The following is a 20,005-nucleotide window of genomic DNA, read 5'->3' on the forward strand; positions in this document are numbered from 1 at the left end:
GCTTCAACACCGCAGCACACACACACCAACGGATTACTAGATGTAAAAAGTATATTTTTCTCTCAGTTGAAGTCGGAAGTTTACAAACACCTTAGCCAAATACATTTCAACTCTGTTTTTCACAATTCCTGACATTTAATCATAGTAAAGATTCCCTGTCTTAGGTCAGTTAGGATCACCACTTTATTTTAAGAATGTGAAGTGTCAGAATAAAAGTAGAGAGAATGGTTAATTTCAGCTTTTATTTATTTCATCACATTCCCAGTGGGTCAGATGTTTACATACACTCAATTAGTATTTGGTAGCATTGCCTTTAAATTATTAAACTTGGGTCAAAATTGCCTTCCACAAGCTTCCCACAATAAGTTGGGTGAATTTTGGCTCATTCCACCTGACTGGTGTAACTGAGTTTTGAAGACCTCCTTGATCGCACACACTTTTTCAGTGGGATTGAGGTCAGGGCTTTGTGATGGCCACTCCAATACCTAGACTTTGTTGTCCTTAATCCATTTTGACACCACTTTGGAAGTATGCTTGGGGTCATTGTCCATTTGGAAGACCCATTTGCGACCAAGCTTTAACTTCCTGACTGATGTCTTGAGATGTTGCCTCAATATACGCACATAATTTTCCAGCCTCATGATGCCATCTATTTTATGAAGTGCACCAGTCCCTCCTGCAGCAAATCACCTCCACAACATGATGCTGCCACCCCCGTGCTTCACGGTTGGGATGGTGTTCTTCGGCTTGCAAGCATTCCCCTTTTTTGTTTCATCAGACCAGAGGACATTTCTCCAAAAAGTACGATCTTTGTCCCCATGTGCAGTTGCAAACAGTAATCTGGCTTTTTTTAATCGCGGTTTGGAGCAGTGGCTTCTTCATTGCTGAGCGGCCTTTCAGGTTATGTCAATATAGGACTAGTTTTACTGTGGATATAGACACTTTTGTACCTGTTTCCTCCAGCATCACTAGGTCCTTTGCTGTTGTTCTGGGATTGATTTGCACTTTTCGCACCAAAGTACGTACATCTGTAGGAGACAGAACGCATCTCCTTCCTGAGCAGTATGATGGCTGCGTGGTCCCATGGTGTTTATACTTGCGTACTATTGTTTGCACAGATGAACGTGGTTCCTTCAGGCATTTGGCAATTGCTCCCTAGGATGAACCAGACTTGTGGAGATCTAAAATTATTCTTGGCTGATTTATTTGGATTTTCCTATGATGTCAAGACAAGAGGCACTGAGTTTAAAGTTAGGCCTTGAAATATATCCACAGGTACACCTCCAATTCTAAAACCATGATATAATTTTCTGGAATTTTCCAAGCTGTATAAAGGCACAGAAAACTTTGTGTATGTAAACTTCTGACCCACTGGAATATTAATAAATTGAATTATAAGTGAAATAATCTGTCTGTAAACAATTGTTGGAAAAATTACTTGTGTCATGTAGATGTCGTTAACGACTTGTAGATGTCGTTAACGAAGTAGATGTCGTTAACGACTTGCTAAAACTATAGTTTGTTAACAAGAAATGTATGGAGTGGTTGAAAGACAAGTTTATTGACTCCAACCTAAGTGTATGTAAACTTCTGACTTCAACTGTATATCTCTGATAAGCTACCCAGGAAAGGGCTGAAAATGTCAAGTGTTATTGAAGTGTTCTGGTTGCAGGTTCACCTGGCACATCTAAAGCCTTTTCTTTAGGGGTGTTGCTATAGGCCACCAAGTGCTAACAGTCAGTATCTAAATAATACATGTGAAATGCTTGATAGTGTATGTGATGTAAACAGAGAGAGGTCTACTTTCTTGGAGACCTGAATATTGACTGGTTTTCATCAAGATGTCTGCTCACGAGGAAGCTTCTCACTGTAACTAGTGTCTGTAATCTGGTTCAGGTTATTAATCAACCTACCAGGGTGTTTTTCAAACACTACAGGAACATGATCATCCATGTGTATTGATCACATGTTTACTAATACTGTAGAACTTTGTTCTAAAGCTGTATCTGTACCCATTGGATGCAGTGATCACAATATAGTGGCTATATCCAGGAAAGCCAAAGTTCCAAAAGCTGGGCGAAAAAATAGTGTATAAGATTTTGCTGTGACACTTTTTGTGGATGTTAAAAATATTTGTTTGTCTGGTGTTCGTCTGGTGTCAGGACGAGCCTGCAGGAAGGATACCACATGAGGGAGGAGGATGTCTTCCCTGTAGTCACAGCGTTGAGATTGCCTGCAATGACAACAAGCTCAGTCCGATGATGCTGTGACACACCTCCCCAGACCACGACGGACCCCAGCTCCAAATCGATCCCGCTCCAGAGTACAGGCCTCTGTGTAAAGCTAATTCCTTCAATGATAAACGCAAATCCGACCATCACCCCTGGTGAGAAAAAAACGTGACTCGTCAGTGAAGAGCACTTTTTGCCAGTCCTGTCTGGTCCAGCGATGGTGGGTTTGTGCCCATAGGCAACGTTGTTGCCGGTGATGTCTGGTGAGGACCTGCCTTACAACAGGCATACAAGCCCTCAGTCCAGCCTCTCTCAGCCAGTTGTTGTTTACATCAGGTACCTGTCCCGCAGGTGTGATGTTCGGATTCACCGATCCTGTGCAGGTTTTGTTACACGTGGTCTGGCATTGCGAGGACGATCAGCTGTCCATCCTGTCTCCCTGTAGCACTGTCTTAGGCGTCTCACAGTACGGACATTGCAATTTACTGCCCTGGTCACATCTGCAGTCCTCATGGCTCCTTGCAGCGTGCCTAAGGCACATTCACACAAATGAGCAGGGACCCTAGGCATCTTTCTTTTTGTGTTTTTCAGAGTCAATAGAAAGGCCTCTTTAGTGTCCTAAGTTTTCATAACTGTGACCTTAATTGCCCACCATCTGTAAGCTGTTAATGTCTTAATAACCATTCCACAGGTGTATGTTCATTCATTGTTTATTTGCCTTTCTTCATTGAACAAGCATGGGAAACAGTGTTTAAACCCTTTACAATGAAGATCTGTGAAGTTATTTGTATGTTTAGGAATTATCTTTAAAAGACAGGGTCCTGAAAAAGGGATGTTTATTTTTTTGCTGAGTTTATAACAGACTCCACTCTTCTGGGAAAGCGTTCCACTAGAAGTTGGAACACTGCCGCAGGGACTTGCTTCCATTCAGTCACAAGAGCATTAGTCAGGTTGGGTACTGATGTTGGGCGATTAGGCCTGGCTCGCAGTTGGAGTTCCAATTCATACCAAAGGTATTAAATGGGATTGAGGTCAGGGCTCTGTGCAGGCCAGTGAAGTTCTTCCACACCGATCTCAAACCGTTTCTGCATGGACCTTGCTTTGTGCATGGGGGCATTGTCATGAAACAGGAAAGGGCCTTCCCCAAACTATTGCCACTAAGTTGGAAGCACATAATCGTCTAGAATGCTGTAGCATTAAGATTTCCCTTCACTGGAACTAAGGGGCCTAGCCCGAACCATGAAAAACAGCCACAGACCAGCCACAGACCTCCTCCACAAAACTTTACAGTTGGCAATATGCATTGGGGCAGGTACAGTTCTCCTGGCATCAGAGGAAACAAACCAAGATTTGTCCATCGCACTGCCAGAGGGTGAAGCATAATTCATCACTCTAAGGAAGTGTTTCCACGGCTCAAGAGTTCAATGGCAGCGATCTTTACATCAGAGGCAGTTTGGAACTTACTAGTGAGTGCTGCAACCGAGGACAGACGATTTCTATGAGCTACGCGCTTCAGCACTCGACGGTCCAGTTCTAGCTAGCCAGCAAGCTAAACATCTGGCTAGTTGGCAGTGGCAGGAGGATGGGAGCAACATTAGTGGAGCTAATTAGTTAGTTAAGCTGCACAGTAATGTCTACCTATTAACATGACATCATTTCTAAATGCAATTTGAGCCAGAACATCAAGGCTATCTAGACCGCCAAGGCCATCTAGACCATCAAGGCTATCTAGACCCACAAGGCCATCTAGACCCACAAGGACATCTAGACCCACAAGGCCATCTAGACCCACAAGGACATCTGGACCCACAAGGCCATCTAAAACTCCAAGGCCATCTAGAACACCAAGGCTAGCCAGACCATCAAGGCCAGCCAAACCATCAAGGCCATCTAGACCTCGAGGCCATCTGAACCCCTAGGCCATCTAGAACCCCAAGGCCAGCCAGACCATCAAGGCCATCTAGACCCCAAGGCCATCTAGAACCCCAAGGCCATCTAGACCCCCAAGGCCATCTAAACCCACAAGGCCATCTAAAACCCCAAGGCCATCTAGAACCCCAAGGCCAGCCAAACCATCAAGGCCATCTAGACCTCGAGGCCATCTGAACCCCTAGGCCATCTAGAACCCCAAGGCCAGCCAGACCATCAAGGCCATCTAGACCCCAAGGCCATCTAGAACCCCAAGGCCATCTAGACCCACAAGGCCATCTAGACCCACAAGGCTATCTAGAACCCCAAGGCCAGCCAGACCATCAAGGCCATCTAGACCCCAAGGCCATTTAAAACCCCAAGGCCACCTAGAACCCAAGGCCAGCTAGACCACCAAGGCCAGCCCACCAAGGCCAGCCCAACCCAGATTGAATTCAAGGCTTTAGCGTGTCACAGAATGGCTAGACAAACACAAAGACAAAGACAAACATACACACACACAGACTGACCTGATGTAGCAGTGTAGCTCCTGAGTAACGCAGCATGACATCAGAGAATACGCTAGCTACACGCTCCTTAACATGTTGGTCCTCACGTGTCCTTCTCCATGACGATAGCATCTCAAATGTGCCAAACAGTCCGTGACCTGGAGACAGACACACACATAGAGATTAATGTGTTTTGTGTGTTTGCAGTGTTGGTGTATTCCTGGATGCCAAGGAAAGCCAGACTTCCCTAAAAATGTTAGCAAATAAAAAGAAAATGTATTCAACATTTCCTTTTTAACATGTATCTTTCGTCTCTCTGCAATTCTAAATTTTCCTTCAATTCGCAAGAGGCTGATTGTATGTCACTGTATAAAGCATCCGAGCGAGCAAAACAGAGCTCCTCTCTTTCAGAAAGTGTAGCCCATGTATCTGATGCTGTCTGGTCAAAAAGAGTATGACATTGTTGCCACCAGTAGCATTGAATTCAATAGCAAGACAAGCCAGCGAGCATTTGGCCTCCATAATTTAAAAAACTAAAAGAATAGTGAATCAGCCTAGCGAGCATTTTGGCCAGGTATTTGTATTTGTATTTGTTAGGGATCCCCATTAGCTGCTGTCAACACCACCATGCAACAATATCACAATGTGTGATTAAGCAAAGAAGAAAATTCTCACCCAGAAGCGGTACTCCTAGTGGCCGGGGACTTTAATGCAGGCAAACTTAAATCACTTTTACCAAATCTTTACCAGCATGTCACATGTGCAACCAGGGGAGAGAAAAATCCTAGACCACCTTTACTCCACAGACAGAGATGCATACAAAGATCTCCCCCGCCCTCCTTTTTGCAAATCTGACCATAATTCTATCCTCCTGATTCCTGCTTACAATCAAAAGCTAAAGCTGGAAGTACCAGTGACTCGCTCAATATGGAAGTGGTCAGATGAAGCGGATGCTACACTACATGACTGTTTGGCTAGCACAGACTGGAATATGTTCCGGGATTCATCCAATGGCATTGAGGAATACACCACCTCAGTCATCGGCTTCACCAATAAGTGCATCGATGACGTCGTCCCCACAGTGACTGTACGTACATATCCCAACCAGAAGCCATGGATTACATGCAACATCCACATCGAGCTAAAGGGTAGAGCTGCCGCTTTCAAGGAGCGGGAGACTAATCCGGATGCTTATAAGAAATCCCGCAGACGAACCATCAAAACAGGATTAAGATTGAATCCTACTACACCGGCTCTGACGCTCGTCGGATGTGGCAGGGCTTGAAAACTATTACGGACTACAAAGAGAATCCCAGACGCGAGCTGCCCAGTGACGTGATCCTACCAGACGAGCTAAATGCTCTTTATCTTTGTTTCATAGTTTAGTTTATTGTTCATTATTTAGTTCAGTCACATAATTGTTTTATTTGTCGTGCGTTTGCCAATCAGTTGGGCTGCCAGAGTTATTTGCCATACCTTCTGCCTCATCACTCTAAATCACAACATTTTTCAATTCCTCATCAATCCAAGGAGATTTAACCGTTTTTACAGTCATTTTGTTAATGGGTGCTTATTAGTAACTGGAATAAGCGATTTCATAAATGTGTCAAGTGCAGCATCTGGTTGCTCCTCATTACTCACCACAGACCAGCAAATATTCTTTACATCATCAATCACTACAAAACTTCTTGTATGACCTCTTATACACTGTATTAGGCCCAGCCTTTGGGACGTTGGTTTTTCTAGATATGTCTAATATATTGTGATCACTACATCCTATGGATTTGGATACCGCTTTAAAGAACATTTCTGCAGCATTAGAAAATATGTGATCAATACATGTTGATGATTTCATTCCTGTGCTGTTTGTAACTACCCTGGTAGGTTGACTGACAACCTGCCAGGGTAGTTACAGTTTGAAGTTTTTTCGTTGAGTGGGCAGCTTGATGAGAGCCAGTCAATATTTAAATCACCCAGAAAATATACTTCCCTGTTGATATCACATACATTATCAAGCATTTCACACATAGTTTCCAGATACTGACTGTTAGCACTTGGTGGTCTATAGCAGCTTCCCACAAGAATAGGCTTTAGGTGAGGCTGTTGAACGTTGCTCATGTTATTTATATTGGAGCTGATAGTGCAGGCTGAGCTGCACAAAGTGGTCTTCCTACTAGGGCACCCCGCCTCAGTGCTAACAGTGTAACCACGCTGTAAGTAACGTTACGCCATACTCTTGCCACAGCCAACTAGACAAATGTTTAGCTATTACTGTGTAGTAATATTGTTTGTATCTCAGAAATCCATTTGCAAACGACTTTCTGACAATATTAGAAACTTATAATATCTGAAAATGTTGCTAGCTACATGTCTAAACAAAAGACTCTTCACCAGATGATTACATGACACATCAAGTTAGCCAGGTGTGTCTGTGGGTGATTATGGCCATCTGTTGTATTTCATGAACATGTGTAGATGTCTAGACAATAGCTAGATGTGGCTGCGGCGTGGCTATAGCCATCAATTTAGACAAGTGTGTCGGGAAAGTGTCACCTAATAATTATAAAATATTTATACAATATTTATCTGGACACTTACTATTTCTGATATTGCTACTATGCAAATATGCCAGTAACCATTTCACTTTTTACACCTTCTGTATCCTGTGTATGGAACAGGAACACCTTCTGTATCCTGTGTATGGAACAGGAACACCTTCTGTATCCTGTGTATGGAACAGGAACACCTTCTGTATCCTGTGTATGCAACAGGAACACCTTCTGTATCCTGTGTATGTGACAGGAACACCTTCTGTATCCTGTGTATGAAACAGGAACACCTTCTGTATCCTGTGTATGTAACAGGAACACCTTCTGTATCCTGTGTATGAAACAGGAACACCTTCTGTATCCTGTGTATGTAACAGGAACACCTTCTGTATCCTGTGTATGTAACAGGAACACCTTCTGTATCCTGTGTATGCAACAGGAACACCTTCTGTATCCTGTGTATGTGACAGGAACAGGGTTGGAGAGCCCATGGCATACAGAGTACTGGAACAGGAACACCTTCTGTATCCTGTGTATGGAACAGGAACACCTTCTGTATCCTGTGTATGGAACAGGAACACCTTCTGTATCCTGTGTATGGAACAGGAACACCTTCTGTATCCTGTGTATGCAACAGGAACAGGGTTGGAGATCCCAATGGCATACAGAGTACTGGAACAGGAACACCTTCTGTATCCTGTGTATGCAACAGGAACACCTTCTGTATCCTGTGTATGCAACAGGAACACCTTCTGTATCCTGTGTATGCAACAGGAACACCTTCTGTATCCTGTTCATGTGACAAATAAACAATGATTTCATTTGATATAGTGTGTGTTTACCAGAGACGGTATGTGAAGAAGAAAATGACCTGCACCAAAGACAGATTAGGATATAGGCCAAGGACTAGATAGAGTGTATTTTTTCTACTACTTTCCCCACTTTTAGTCTTGAAATCTTTGGTTGTTTACTACACTACCTTACTCTGTTTAATACATGGCCTCACATGTGAATTCTTAAAGAGATGATTGGCTCTTAACCTCGCTAGCGTCCCATCTGGCCAATATCCAGTGAGATTGCAGAGCGCCAAATTCAAATACAGAAATGCTCATTATAAAAAGTCAGAAAACAAAACATATTTTACATAGGTTTAAAGATTAACTTCTTGTTAAACCAACCACAGTGTCATATTTATAAAATGCTTTTCGGCGAAAGCATATCTAGCCCAGAACATAGCCCAGTTGACAAATTATTACAAACAGTAACCAGCCAAGCAGAAGCATTACAAAACTCAGAAATAGAGATGAAATTAATCCCTTATTTTTGATGATCTTCGTATGGTGGCAATCAGAAGACATTAATTTACTCAATAAATGTTCCTTTTGTTCGATGAAGTCTCTTTATATCCAAAAAGCTCCATTTTGTTAGCGCGTTTTCTTCAGTAATCCACAGGCTCAAACTCAGTCAAAACAATCAGACAAAAAATCCAAATTGTATCCGTAAAGTTCATAGAAACATGTCATGTGTTCCAAGATGGCATAGCAGTTCAGACGTCTTTTGTCCTCGTCTTGTCGTGTCCCGTATATATATATATATTTACAACTTTTTTTCACATACATTTTTTTAATTTTCCATAAACTCATCTTCAAAACACTCTCCTGTAACCCGCCTCACCAATTTATATTTATAAAAAAAAATATTATTTACCTCAGATCTGTAATCCTCCAAGAGGCTAGCCAGAAAGCCAGAGGCTAGCCAGAAACTAGCCAGAAGCTAGCCAGAAGCTAGCCAGAAGCTGGTCCAGAAGCTAATCAGAAGCTGGTCCAGAAGCTAATCAGAAGCTGGTTCAGAAGCTAGTTAGCTTCTTTACTGGCAAATCGTTAGTACTCAGCTAACCACGGTTTGTGGTCATCGGCTGTCCTTTGGCTCGATAATCTATCGCTAGTTTTGTACGGCGCAGCGCAGCGCAGCGCGGCTCGGAACGGAACATACCGGACCAATTTTTCTCTCCATGTCCCTGGATTTCGGCCGCTGGCTCTGGACATTCATACCTGGATCTCACAGCTAGCTAGCTGCTATCCGTGTGACTATCGGCTTTCGTCGATTCCGGAGCTAACATCAATTGTTCCGTCACTCCTGGGCTGCAGTCACCTATCCGGACCCGTTTTCCTGCCTACGCGGAGCCCCACCGGGCCTTCACAGCTGGACTGCCGACGTTGTCTACCCGAGGGAGTCCGGCTGGCTCCTCCGTCGCGACGTTACCTGAACGCCCATCTGCGGCCTGCTAGCCGTTGGCTGTCTTATCGGCTGCTATCTGAATAGACAATCTGACAATTTTTCTTTTCTTTTTATTTATTTATTTTTCTTCTTGGGCCTCTATAACTATATCTATTGTTTTTATTTTTGTTGTTGTTGTGTGATTTGGATTAATCCCCTCTACCACACGGAACCCCACTAATCTACTGACAGAACGCAAGAGGTGGCTAATAACAGACCTCCATCCTATGCTAGCTTGCTACCGATTTAGCTGTCTAAATCGCCGTGACCCCCAACCAACCTCTCCACTCACCGGACCCTTTTGATCACTCGACTAAGCATGCCTCTCCTTAATGTCAATATGCCTTGTCCATTGCTGTTCTGGTTAGTGTTTATTGGCTTATTTCACTGTAGAGCCTCTAGTCCTGCTCATTATACCTTATCCAACCTATTAGTTCCACCACCCACACATGCAATGACATCTCCTGGTTTCAATGATGTTTCTAGAGACAATATCTCTCTCTTCATCACTCAATACCTAGGTTTACCTCCACTGTATTCACATCCTACCATACCTTTGTCTGTACATTATACCTTGATGCTATTTTATCGCCCCCAGAAACCTCCTTTTACTCTTCGTTCCAGACGTTCTAAACAACCAATTCTTATTGCTTTTAGCCGCACCCTTATTCTACTCCTACTCTGTTCCTCTGGCGATGTAGAGGTGAATCCAGGCCCTGCAGTGCCTAGCTCCACTCCTATTCCCCAGGCGCTCTCTTTTGACGACTTCTGTAACCGTAATAGCCTTGGTTTCATGCATGTTAACATTAGAAGCCTCCTCCCTAAGTTTGTTCTATTCACTGCTTTAGCACACTCTGCCAACCCGGATGTTCTAGCTGTGTCTGAATCCTGGCTTAGGAAGACCACCAAAAATTCTGAAATTTTAATTCCAAACTACAACATTTTCAGACAAGATAGAATTGCCAAAGGTGGCGGTGTTGCAATCTACTGCAAAGATAGCCTGCAGAGTTCTGTCCTACTATCCAGGTCTGTACCCAAACAATTTGAACTTCTACTTTTAAAAATCCACCTCTCTAAAAACAAGTCTCTCACCGTTGCCGCCTGCTATAGACCACCCTCTGCCCCCAGCTGTGCTCTGGACACCATATGTGAACTGATTGCCCCCCATCTATCTTCAGAGCTTGTGCTGCTAGGCGACCTAAACTGGAACATGCTTAACACCCCAGCCATCCTACAATCTAAACTTGATGCCCTCAACCTCACACAAATGATCAATGAACCTACCAGGTACCTCCCCAAAGCCTTAAACACAGGCACCCTCATAGATATCATCCTAACCAACTTGCACTCTAAATACACCTCTGCTGTTTTCAACCAAGATCTCAGCGATCACTGCCTCATTGCCTGCATCTGTAATGGGTCAGCGGTCAAACGACCTCCACTCATCACTGTAAAACGCTCCCTGAAACACTTCAGCGAGCAGGCCTTTCTAATCGACCTGGCCGGGGTATCCTGGAAGGATATTGATCTCATCCCGTCAGTAGAGGATGCCTGGATATTTTTTTTAAATGCCTTCCTAACCATCTTAAATAAACATGCCCCATTCAAGAAATTTAGAACCAGGAACAGATATAGCCCTTGGTTCTCCCCAGATTTGACTGCCCTTAACCAACACAAAAACATCCTATGGCGTTCTGCATTAGCATCGAACAGCCCCCGTGATATGCAGCTGTTCAGGGAAGCTAGAAACCATTATACACAGGCAGTTAGAAAAGCCAAGGCTAGCTTTTTCAAGCTGAAATTTGCTTCCTGCAACACTAACTCAAAAAAGTTCTGGGACACTATAAAGTCCATGGAGAATAAGAACACCTCCTCCCAGCTGCCCACTGCACTGAAGATAGGAAACACTGTCACCACTGATAAATCCACCATAATTGAGAATTTCAATAAGCATTTTTCTACGGCTGGCCATGCTTTCCACCTGGCTACTCCTACCCCGGTCAACAGCACTGCACCCCCCACAGCAACTCGCCCAAGCCTTCCCCATTTCTCCTTCTCCCAAATCCGTTCAGCTGATGTTCTGAATGAGCTGCAAAATCTGGACCCCTACAAATCAGCCGGGCTAGACAATCTGGACCCTTTCTTTCTAAAATTATCTGCTGAAATTGTTGCCACCCCTATTACTAGCCTGTTCAACCTCTCTTTCGTGTCGTCTGAGATTCCCAAAGATTGGAAAGCAGCTGCGGTCATCCCACTCTTCAAAGGGGGGGACACTCTTGACCCAAACTGCTACAGACCTATATCTATCCTACCATGCCTTTCTAAGGTCTTCGAAAGCCACGTCAACAAACAGATTACCGACCATTTCGAATCTCACCATACCTTCTCTGCTATGCAATCTGGTTTCAGAGCTGGTCATGGGTGCACCTCAGCCACGCTCAAGGTCCTAAATGATATCTTAACCGCTATCGATAAGAAACATTACTGTGCAGCCGTATTCATTGATCTGGCCAAGGCTTTCGACTCTGTCAATCACCACATCCTCATCGGCAGACTCGACAGCCTTGGTTTCTCAAACGATTGCCTCGCCTGGTTCACCAACTACTTCTCTGATAGAGTTCAGTGTGTCAAATCGGAGGGTCTGCTGTCCGGACCTCTGGCAGTCTCTATGGGGGTGCCACAGGGTTCAATTCTTGGACCGACTCTCTTCTCTGTATACATCAATGAGGTCGCTCTTGCTGCTGGTGAGTCTCTGATCCACCTCTACGCAGACGACACCATTCTGTATACTTCTGGCCCTTCATTGGACACTGTGTTAACAACCCTCCAGGCAAGCTTCAATGCCATACAACTCTCCTTCCGTGGCCTCCAATTGCTCTTAAATACAAGTAAAACTAAATGCATGCTCTTCAACCGATCGCTACCTGCACCAACCCGCCTGTCCAACATCACTACTCTGGACGGCTCTGACTTAGAATACGTGGACAACTACAAATACTTAGGTGTCTTGTTAGACTGTAAACTCTCCTTCCAGACCCATATCAAACATCTCCAATCCAAAGTTAAATCTAGAATTGGCTTCCTATTTCGCAACAAAGCATCCTTCACTCATGCTGCCAAACATACCCTTGTAAAACTGACCATCCTACCAATCCTCGACTTTGGCGATGTCATTTACAAATTAGCCTCCAATACCCTACTCAACAAATTGGATGCAGTCTATCACAGTGCAATCCGTTTTGTCACCAAAGCCCCATATACTACCCACCATTGCGACCTGTACGCTCTCGTTGGCTGGCCCTCGCTTCATACTCGTCGCCAAACCCACTGGCTCCATGTCATCTACAAGACCCTGCTAGGTAAAGTCCCCCCTTATCTCAGCTCGCTGGTCACCATAGCATCTCCCACCTGTAGCACACGCTCCAGCAGGTATATCTCTCTAGTCACCCCCAAAACAAATTCTTTCTTTGGCCGCCTCTCCTTCCAGTTCTCTGCTGCCAATGACTGGAACAAACTACAAAAATCTCCGAAACTGGAAACACGTATCTCCCTCACTAGCTTTAAGCACCAACTGTCAGAGCAGCTCACAGATTACTGCACCTGTAGATAGCCAACCTATAATTTAGCCCAAACAACTACCTCTTTCCCTACTGTATTTATTTATTTATTTTGCTCCTTTGCACCCCATTATTTTTATTTCTACTTTGCACATTCTTCCATTGCAAATCTACCATTCCAGTGTTTTACTTACTATATTGTATTTACTTTGCCACCATGGCCTTTTTTTGCCTTTACCTCCCTTATCTCACCTCATTTGCTCACATCGTATATAGACTTGTTTCTACTGTATTATTGACTGTATGTTTGTTTTACTCCATGTGTAACTCTGTGTCGTTGTATGTGTCAAACTGCTTTGCTTTATCTTGGCCAGGTCGCAATTGTAAATGAGAACTTGTTCTCAACTTGCCTACCTGGTTAAATAAAGGTAAAATAAAATAAAATAAAAACAATGTTTATATTCAATCCTCAGGTTGTTTTTTAGCCTAAATGATCTATAATATTTCAACCGTCAATATAAAAGGTAAACAAGAAATGCACTTTCGCATGAAAAAGCTCTGCCACACGGTAGGGTCCACTCGTTCAGACTGGTCTTACTCCCTCATTTATAATAATACAAGCCTGAAACGATTTCTAAAGACTGTTGACATCTAGTGGAAGGCATAGGAACTGCAAATGGAGTCCTAAGTCAATGGATACTGTAATGGCATTGAATAGAAAACTACAAAACCCCCAAAAACTACTTCCTGAATGGATTTTTCTCAGGTTTTCGTCTGCTAAATCAGTTCTGTTTTACTCACAGACACTATTTTAACAGTTTGGAAACTTGAGAGTGTTTTCCATCCAAATATACCAGTTATATGCATATCATATCTTCTGGGCCCGAGTAGCAGGCCGTTTAATTTGGGTATGCTTTTCATCCAAAATTCCGAATGTTGCCCCCTACCCTAGAGAAGTTAAGAGGGTGTGAACAATGCTGAATGGGTGGGTGTAGGCAAAGAAGAGCTCTCCAGAAGGTGTCCCAAAATATTCAAGGGCCATTTTCTCAAAAGTGGGGTAAGAAGTTAATCAACTTTCAAAGCAGAATTACTTTCCCATTGTTCCTCAACTGTAGAGTATGATATACCATTTTGTAGCTGAGTCTCTACTGTTATCCAATGTAAAAAAAACACCATTTGAAATGTTCCTACATAAGATTGAATCGAGCCCGTCGGTCACATATGGCTTTTATCCTGGCTTGGCTTCCCCAGTGATTTTACCCACGCACTGCTACTGTGTGTGTGTGCTGGGGGAGGTGTGTGTGTGTGTGGGGGGGCAGATGGCTTTCACCTCTGTGGTTGCCATGGCACCTGTGACTCATCAGTGACACTGACCCCCTCCTCCTGTGAAGCTCTGAGATAATCTATTTTCTGTGTGTGTGTGTGTGTGTGCGTGTAGGATTATGATAATGCTTTTTACTACTACAAATCTAGGTGACCTATCAGACATTATTATGTCTATGACCATCCTATCAGACATTATTCTGTCTCTGACCATCTAATCAGACATTATCCTGTCTCTGACCATCCTATCAGACATTATCCTGTCTCTGACCATCCTATCAGACATGATCCTGTCTCTGACCATCCTAGCAGACATTATCCTGTGTGGCTCAGTTGGTAGCCCATGCCGCTTGGAAAGACAATATTGTGGATTTGATACCTACTGGAGCCACCCATATGAAAATGTATGCACACACTACTGTCACTTTGGATAAAAATCAGAGAGAGACAGGGGAGCAAGGGAGAGGAGAGGTGGACGAAAGGGAGAGTAGTGGGGAAGTAGACTGCCTGGGGACTTAGATTCGCTGTAGTCTGAACCTCTCCCTCTCTCCAAGAGCTGTGTATTGTAAAGGAGTACAGTAAGTGTTTGTAGGGAGTGCTCAGGGGTTGAAGGGACTGGAAGCTTCCATCGTCACAATGTATTCATAGGGTTAGACAAAAACTAAACATCCTCTGTCTCTCTCTATATTTATCAGCAATACAGTCTATGTTTGAGACAGACAGACACACGCACGCACAAACACACATATACAAGCACATGCTCACTGTAATTAGTGTCATGTGTGGGAGGAGAGCTGCTGTTGGGACTGAAATAACAGAGGACATACGGAGAGCGAGAGAGAGAAAGAGAGAGAGAAAGAGAGAGAGAGAGAAAGAGAGAGAGAAAGAGAGAGAGAGAGAAAGAGAGAGAGAGAGAGAGAAAGAGAGAGTAATGACATACACCAGCAGCTTAAGTGGGGTCTGGGAAAAGAATGTAAAAAAACATAGAGATGAGGAGAGAGAGAGAGGGAGAGATAAGGAGAGAGAAAGATAAGGAGAGAGAGAGATGAGGAGAGAGAGAAAAAGAGATGAGGAGAGAGATAAAGAGAGAGAGATGATGATAGAGAGAAAGAGAGATGAGAGAGAGAGTGTCACACCCTGATCTGTTTCACCTGTTTTTGTGCTTGTCTCCACCCCCTTCCAGGTGTCGCCCATCTTCCTCATTATCCACTGTGTATTTATACCTGTGTTCTCTGTTGCCAGTTCGTCTTGTCTTGTCAGATCATACCAGCTTGTTTTTCCATCTCCCTGCTTTCTCAAGTTCTGTTACCTAGTTTCCTCGGTTCTGACCATTCTGCCTGTCCTGACCCCCAGCCTGCCTGCCACTCTGACCCGTTTACAAACCTCTGCCTGTCCTGACCCCCAGCCTGCCTGCTGTTCTGTACCTTATTGACACTGACCAGTTTACAAACCTCTGCCTGTCCTGATCCTGACCCCCAGCCTGCCTGCTGTTCTGTACCTTATTGACTCTGACCAGTTTACAAACCTCTGCCTGTCCTGACCCCCAGCCTGCCTGCTGTTCTATACCTTATTGACACTGACCAGTTTACAAACCTCTGCCTGTCCTGACCCCCAGCCTGCCTGCTGTTCTGTACCTTATTGACTCTGACCAGTTTACAAACCTCTGCCTGTCCTGACCCCCAGCCTGACTGCTGTTCTGTACCTTATTGACTCTGCCCTGGATTATAGACCTCTGCCTGCCATTGACATGTCTTTTGCCTGCCCCCTGTTTGGGTCAATATACATCTGTTACTCTAGCTGTCTGCATCTTGGTCTTATCCTGACTACTGATAGAGAGAGAGAGAGATGAGGAGAGAGAGAGAGAGAGAGAGAGAGAAAGAGAGAGAGACCCCCAGGTAGGTAGGTAGGTAGGTAGGTAGGTAGGTAGTTATAACTCAACCAGCACTATATATATATATATATATATATATATATATATATATATATATATATATACACTGCTCAAAAAAATAAAGGGAACACTTAAACAACACAATGTAACTCCAAGTCAATCACACTTCTGTGAAATCAAACTGTCCACTTAGGAAGCAACACTGATTGACAATACATTTCACATGCTGTTGTGCAAATGGAATAGACAACAGGTGGAAATTATAGGCAATTAGCAAGACACCCCCAATAAAGGAGTGGTTCTGCAGGTGTTGACCACAGACCACTTCTCAGTTCCTATGCTTCCTGTCTGATGTTTTGGTCACTTTTGAATGCTGGCGGTGCTTTCACTCTAGTGGTAGCATGAGACGGATTCTACAACTCACACAAGTGGCTCAGGTAGTGCAGCTCATCCAGGATGTCACATCAATGCGAGCTGTGGCAAGAAGGTTTGCTGTGTCTGTCAGCGTAATATCCAGAGCATGGAGGAGCTACCAGGAGACAGGCCAGTACATCAGGAGACGTGGAGGAGGCCGTAGGAGGGCAACAACCCAGCAGCAGGACCGCTACCTCCGCCTTTGTGCAAGGAGGAGCAGGAGGAGCACTGCCAGAGCCCTGCAAAATGACCTCCAGCAGGCCACAAATGTGCATGTGTCTGCTCAAACGGTCAGAAACAGACTCCATGAGGGTGGTATGAGGGCCCGACGTCCACAGGTGGGGGATGTGCTTACAGCCCAACACCGTGCAGGACGTTTGGCATTTGCCAGAGAACACCAAGATTGGCAAATTCGCCACTGGCGCCCTGTGCTCTTCACAGATGAAAGCAGGTTCACAATGAGCACATGTGACAGACGTGACAGAGTCTGGAGACGCCGTGGAGAATGTTCTGCTGCCTGCAACATCCTCCAGCATGACCGGTTTGGCGGTGGGTCAGTCATGGTGTGGGGTGGCATTTCTTTGGGGGGCCGCACAGCCCTCCATGTGCTCGCCAGAGGTAGCCTGACTGCCATTAGGTACCGAGATGAGATCCTCAGACCCCTTGTGAGACCATATGCTGGTGCGGTTGGCCCTGGGTTCCTCCTAATGCAAGACATTAGACCTAGACCTCATGTGGCTGGAGTGTGTCAGCAGTTCCTGCAAGAGGAAGGCATTGATGCTATGGACTGGCCCGCCCGTTCCCCAGACCTGAATCCAATTGAGCACATCTGGGACATCATGTCTCGCTCCATCCACCAACGCCACATTGCACCACAAACTGTCCAGGAGTTGGCGGATGCTTTAGTCCAGGTCTGGGAGGAGATCCCTCAGGAGACCATCCACCACCTCATCAGGAGCATGCTCAGGCGTTGTAGGGAGGCCATACAGGCACGTGGAGGCCACACACACTACTGAGTCTCATTTTGACTTGTTTTAAGGACATTACATCAAAGTTGGATCAGCCTGTAGTGTGGTTTTCCACTTTAATTTTGAGTGTGACTCCAAATCCAGACCTCCACGGGTTGATACATTTGATTTCCATGGATCATTTTTGTGTGATTTTGTTGTCAGCACATTCAACTATGTAAAGAAAAAAAGTATTTAATAAGAATATTTCATTCATTCAGATCTAGGATGTGTTATTTTAGTGTTCCCTTTATTTTTTTGAGCAGTGTATATTTACAGTATTGTCATGACGTTGGCCTGGGGGTAGGTTTATGACAGTCATAAATACCTTTTATCCCCCCCTTTTCCATTTTCTATCCTACTGATGTTACATTTGCAAAACCCTTGGTTAACAGAGATTCTGGGAACATCAGAAGGTGGGGGGAAATGAACTATATTCTGGTAATCCGACCAATTGAACATATGCGGTGGTACTTAATGAATATGATGTCAGTGTGGTTGTCATCTGAGACATTCTCATCAGGGTAGCCTAGTGGTTAGAGTGTTGGACTAGTAACCGGAAGGTTGCAAGTTCAAACCCCCGAGCTGACAAGGTACAAATCTGTCGTTCTGCCCCTGAACAGGCAGTTAACCCACTGTTCCTAGGCCGTCATTGAAAATAAGAATTTGTTCTTAACTGACTTGCCTGGTTAAATAAAGGTAAAAAAAATATTTTAAAAAATTAAAAAATGACATAAACTCTACAGTGGAAAGTCTACACATCAGAGTTATCGGATTCACATGAAATTGTTGTTCAATTTAAATGTTTGAATATTAAATTATTCATGATGGGATGAAATGTGATTTTAGCTTCTAAAATGTGAGATTTGGGATTTCATAAATTAGGGCTATGCTCAATCAGTGGCCCGCCCCTGTGAAGGGACATAGGCTATAAAACGTTTCAAACACGCCCTCCTCTCCCTTCCTATATAAGCCCTTGACGACAATATAACCTCCTGTTCCGAGGACGTGAGGACGACGGTCCGATGTCAGAATGGTTCAGATAATAACTACAGAACGAAGCCAACATCAGCGTGAGCTTCGGTTGCGAATGGTATGAACTTTGAACTCTTATTCACTACAGAAGTGATACCTCCTAGCCGTTGAGTTAGCAACAGCAGATGCAAATGAGGGTTAGGAAGGAACAGACAGAGTATCCCGTCTATCACACAACAACGTTACTACAACATATCCAATTGACCACCAGAGACATTCTTCAAAGGATAAAGGACTCGGTTTGGCAACAAGACCTTCCATCTACCACCAACCTACCGAAGCACAGCTCAGGGTAAATATTTATTGCATTTTCATTTTCCAAATGGGCGGTAATTTAGAATGCATAAGATACTGTATTTACAATAGCACAGCTTCGCCCTTTGTTCCTCAGTTTTCCCGCTCTTTCACTCAAACCCAGACCCTTTTCTTTTGTGTAACAAGCTGTCATATCTGTTCCGCCCGCTAGGGACGTTTTCCTTTATGACGTAGATTGTAATCAAGTTATGATTTAATTATGTGTATGTGTAATTCTGTGTAATTAGTTAGGTATTTAGTAAATAAATCATTAAGACAATTTTGTATTGCTGATTCAACTTGTTAGCCGGGGTTTGTGCAGATAACCATGAATTTACAACTTTCAGATGAGACTGAATTAAGATGACGATTGATATTGACTGCTATTGATGTAAAATATTACCAGGAGTTTATTCGGAAGATAACAGCTCTATAAATATTATTTTGTGGTGCCCCGACTGTCTATTTAATTACATTTACATGATTAGCTCAATCAGGTGATATTAATTACGGAGAAATTATTTTATAGAATAGCATGTCATATCACTTAATCCGGCATAGCCAAAGACACGACAGTATATATATATTTTTTTTTTCACCTTTACTTAACCAGGTAGGCTAGTTGAGAACAAGTTCTCATTTACAATTGCGACCTGGCCAAGATAAAGCAAAGCAGTGCGACACAAACAACAACACAGAGTTACACATAAACAAATAATAAACAAACATACAGTCAATAACACAATAAAAAAATATATACAGTGTGTGCAAATGTAGCAAGATTAGGGAGGTAAGGTAATAAATAGGCCATAGTGGTGAAATAATTACAATTTAGCATTAACACGAGTGATAGATGTGCAGATGATGATGTGCAAGTAGAGATACTGGGGTGCAAACATAAATAACAATATGGGGATGGGGTAGTTGGGTGGACTATTTACAGATGGGCTATGTACAGGTGCAGTGATCGGTAAGAAGCTCTGACAGCTGGTGCCTAAAGTTAGTGAGGG

The 20,005-nt window shown here is 43.8% G+C and overlaps 1 protein-coding gene across 1 annotated transcript in view; it reads right to left on the bottom strand.

The window, feature by feature from the left end:
* ptchd1 (patched domain containing 1) overlaps positions 1-20,005 on the bottom strand; it is a 76,960-nt gene that overhangs the window by 17,223 nt on the left and 39,732 nt on the right. The window contains exon 8 of the mRNA XM_042317256.1: positions 4,670-4,806. Within this exon, the coding sequence (XP_042173190.1) occupies positions 4,670-4,806 (137 nt within the window). The remainder of the gene's footprint in view (positions 1-4,669; positions 4,807-20,005) is intronic.

The sequence above is a fragment of the Oncorhynchus tshawytscha genome, unplaced genomic scaffold (genome assembly GCF_018296145.1).
Source record: "Oncorhynchus tshawytscha isolate Ot180627B unplaced genomic scaffold, Otsh_v2.0 Un_contig_785_pilon_pilon, whole genome shotgun sequence".
Taxonomy (NCBI): Eukaryota; Metazoa; Chordata; class Actinopteri; order Salmoniformes; family Salmonidae; genus Oncorhynchus; species Oncorhynchus tshawytscha.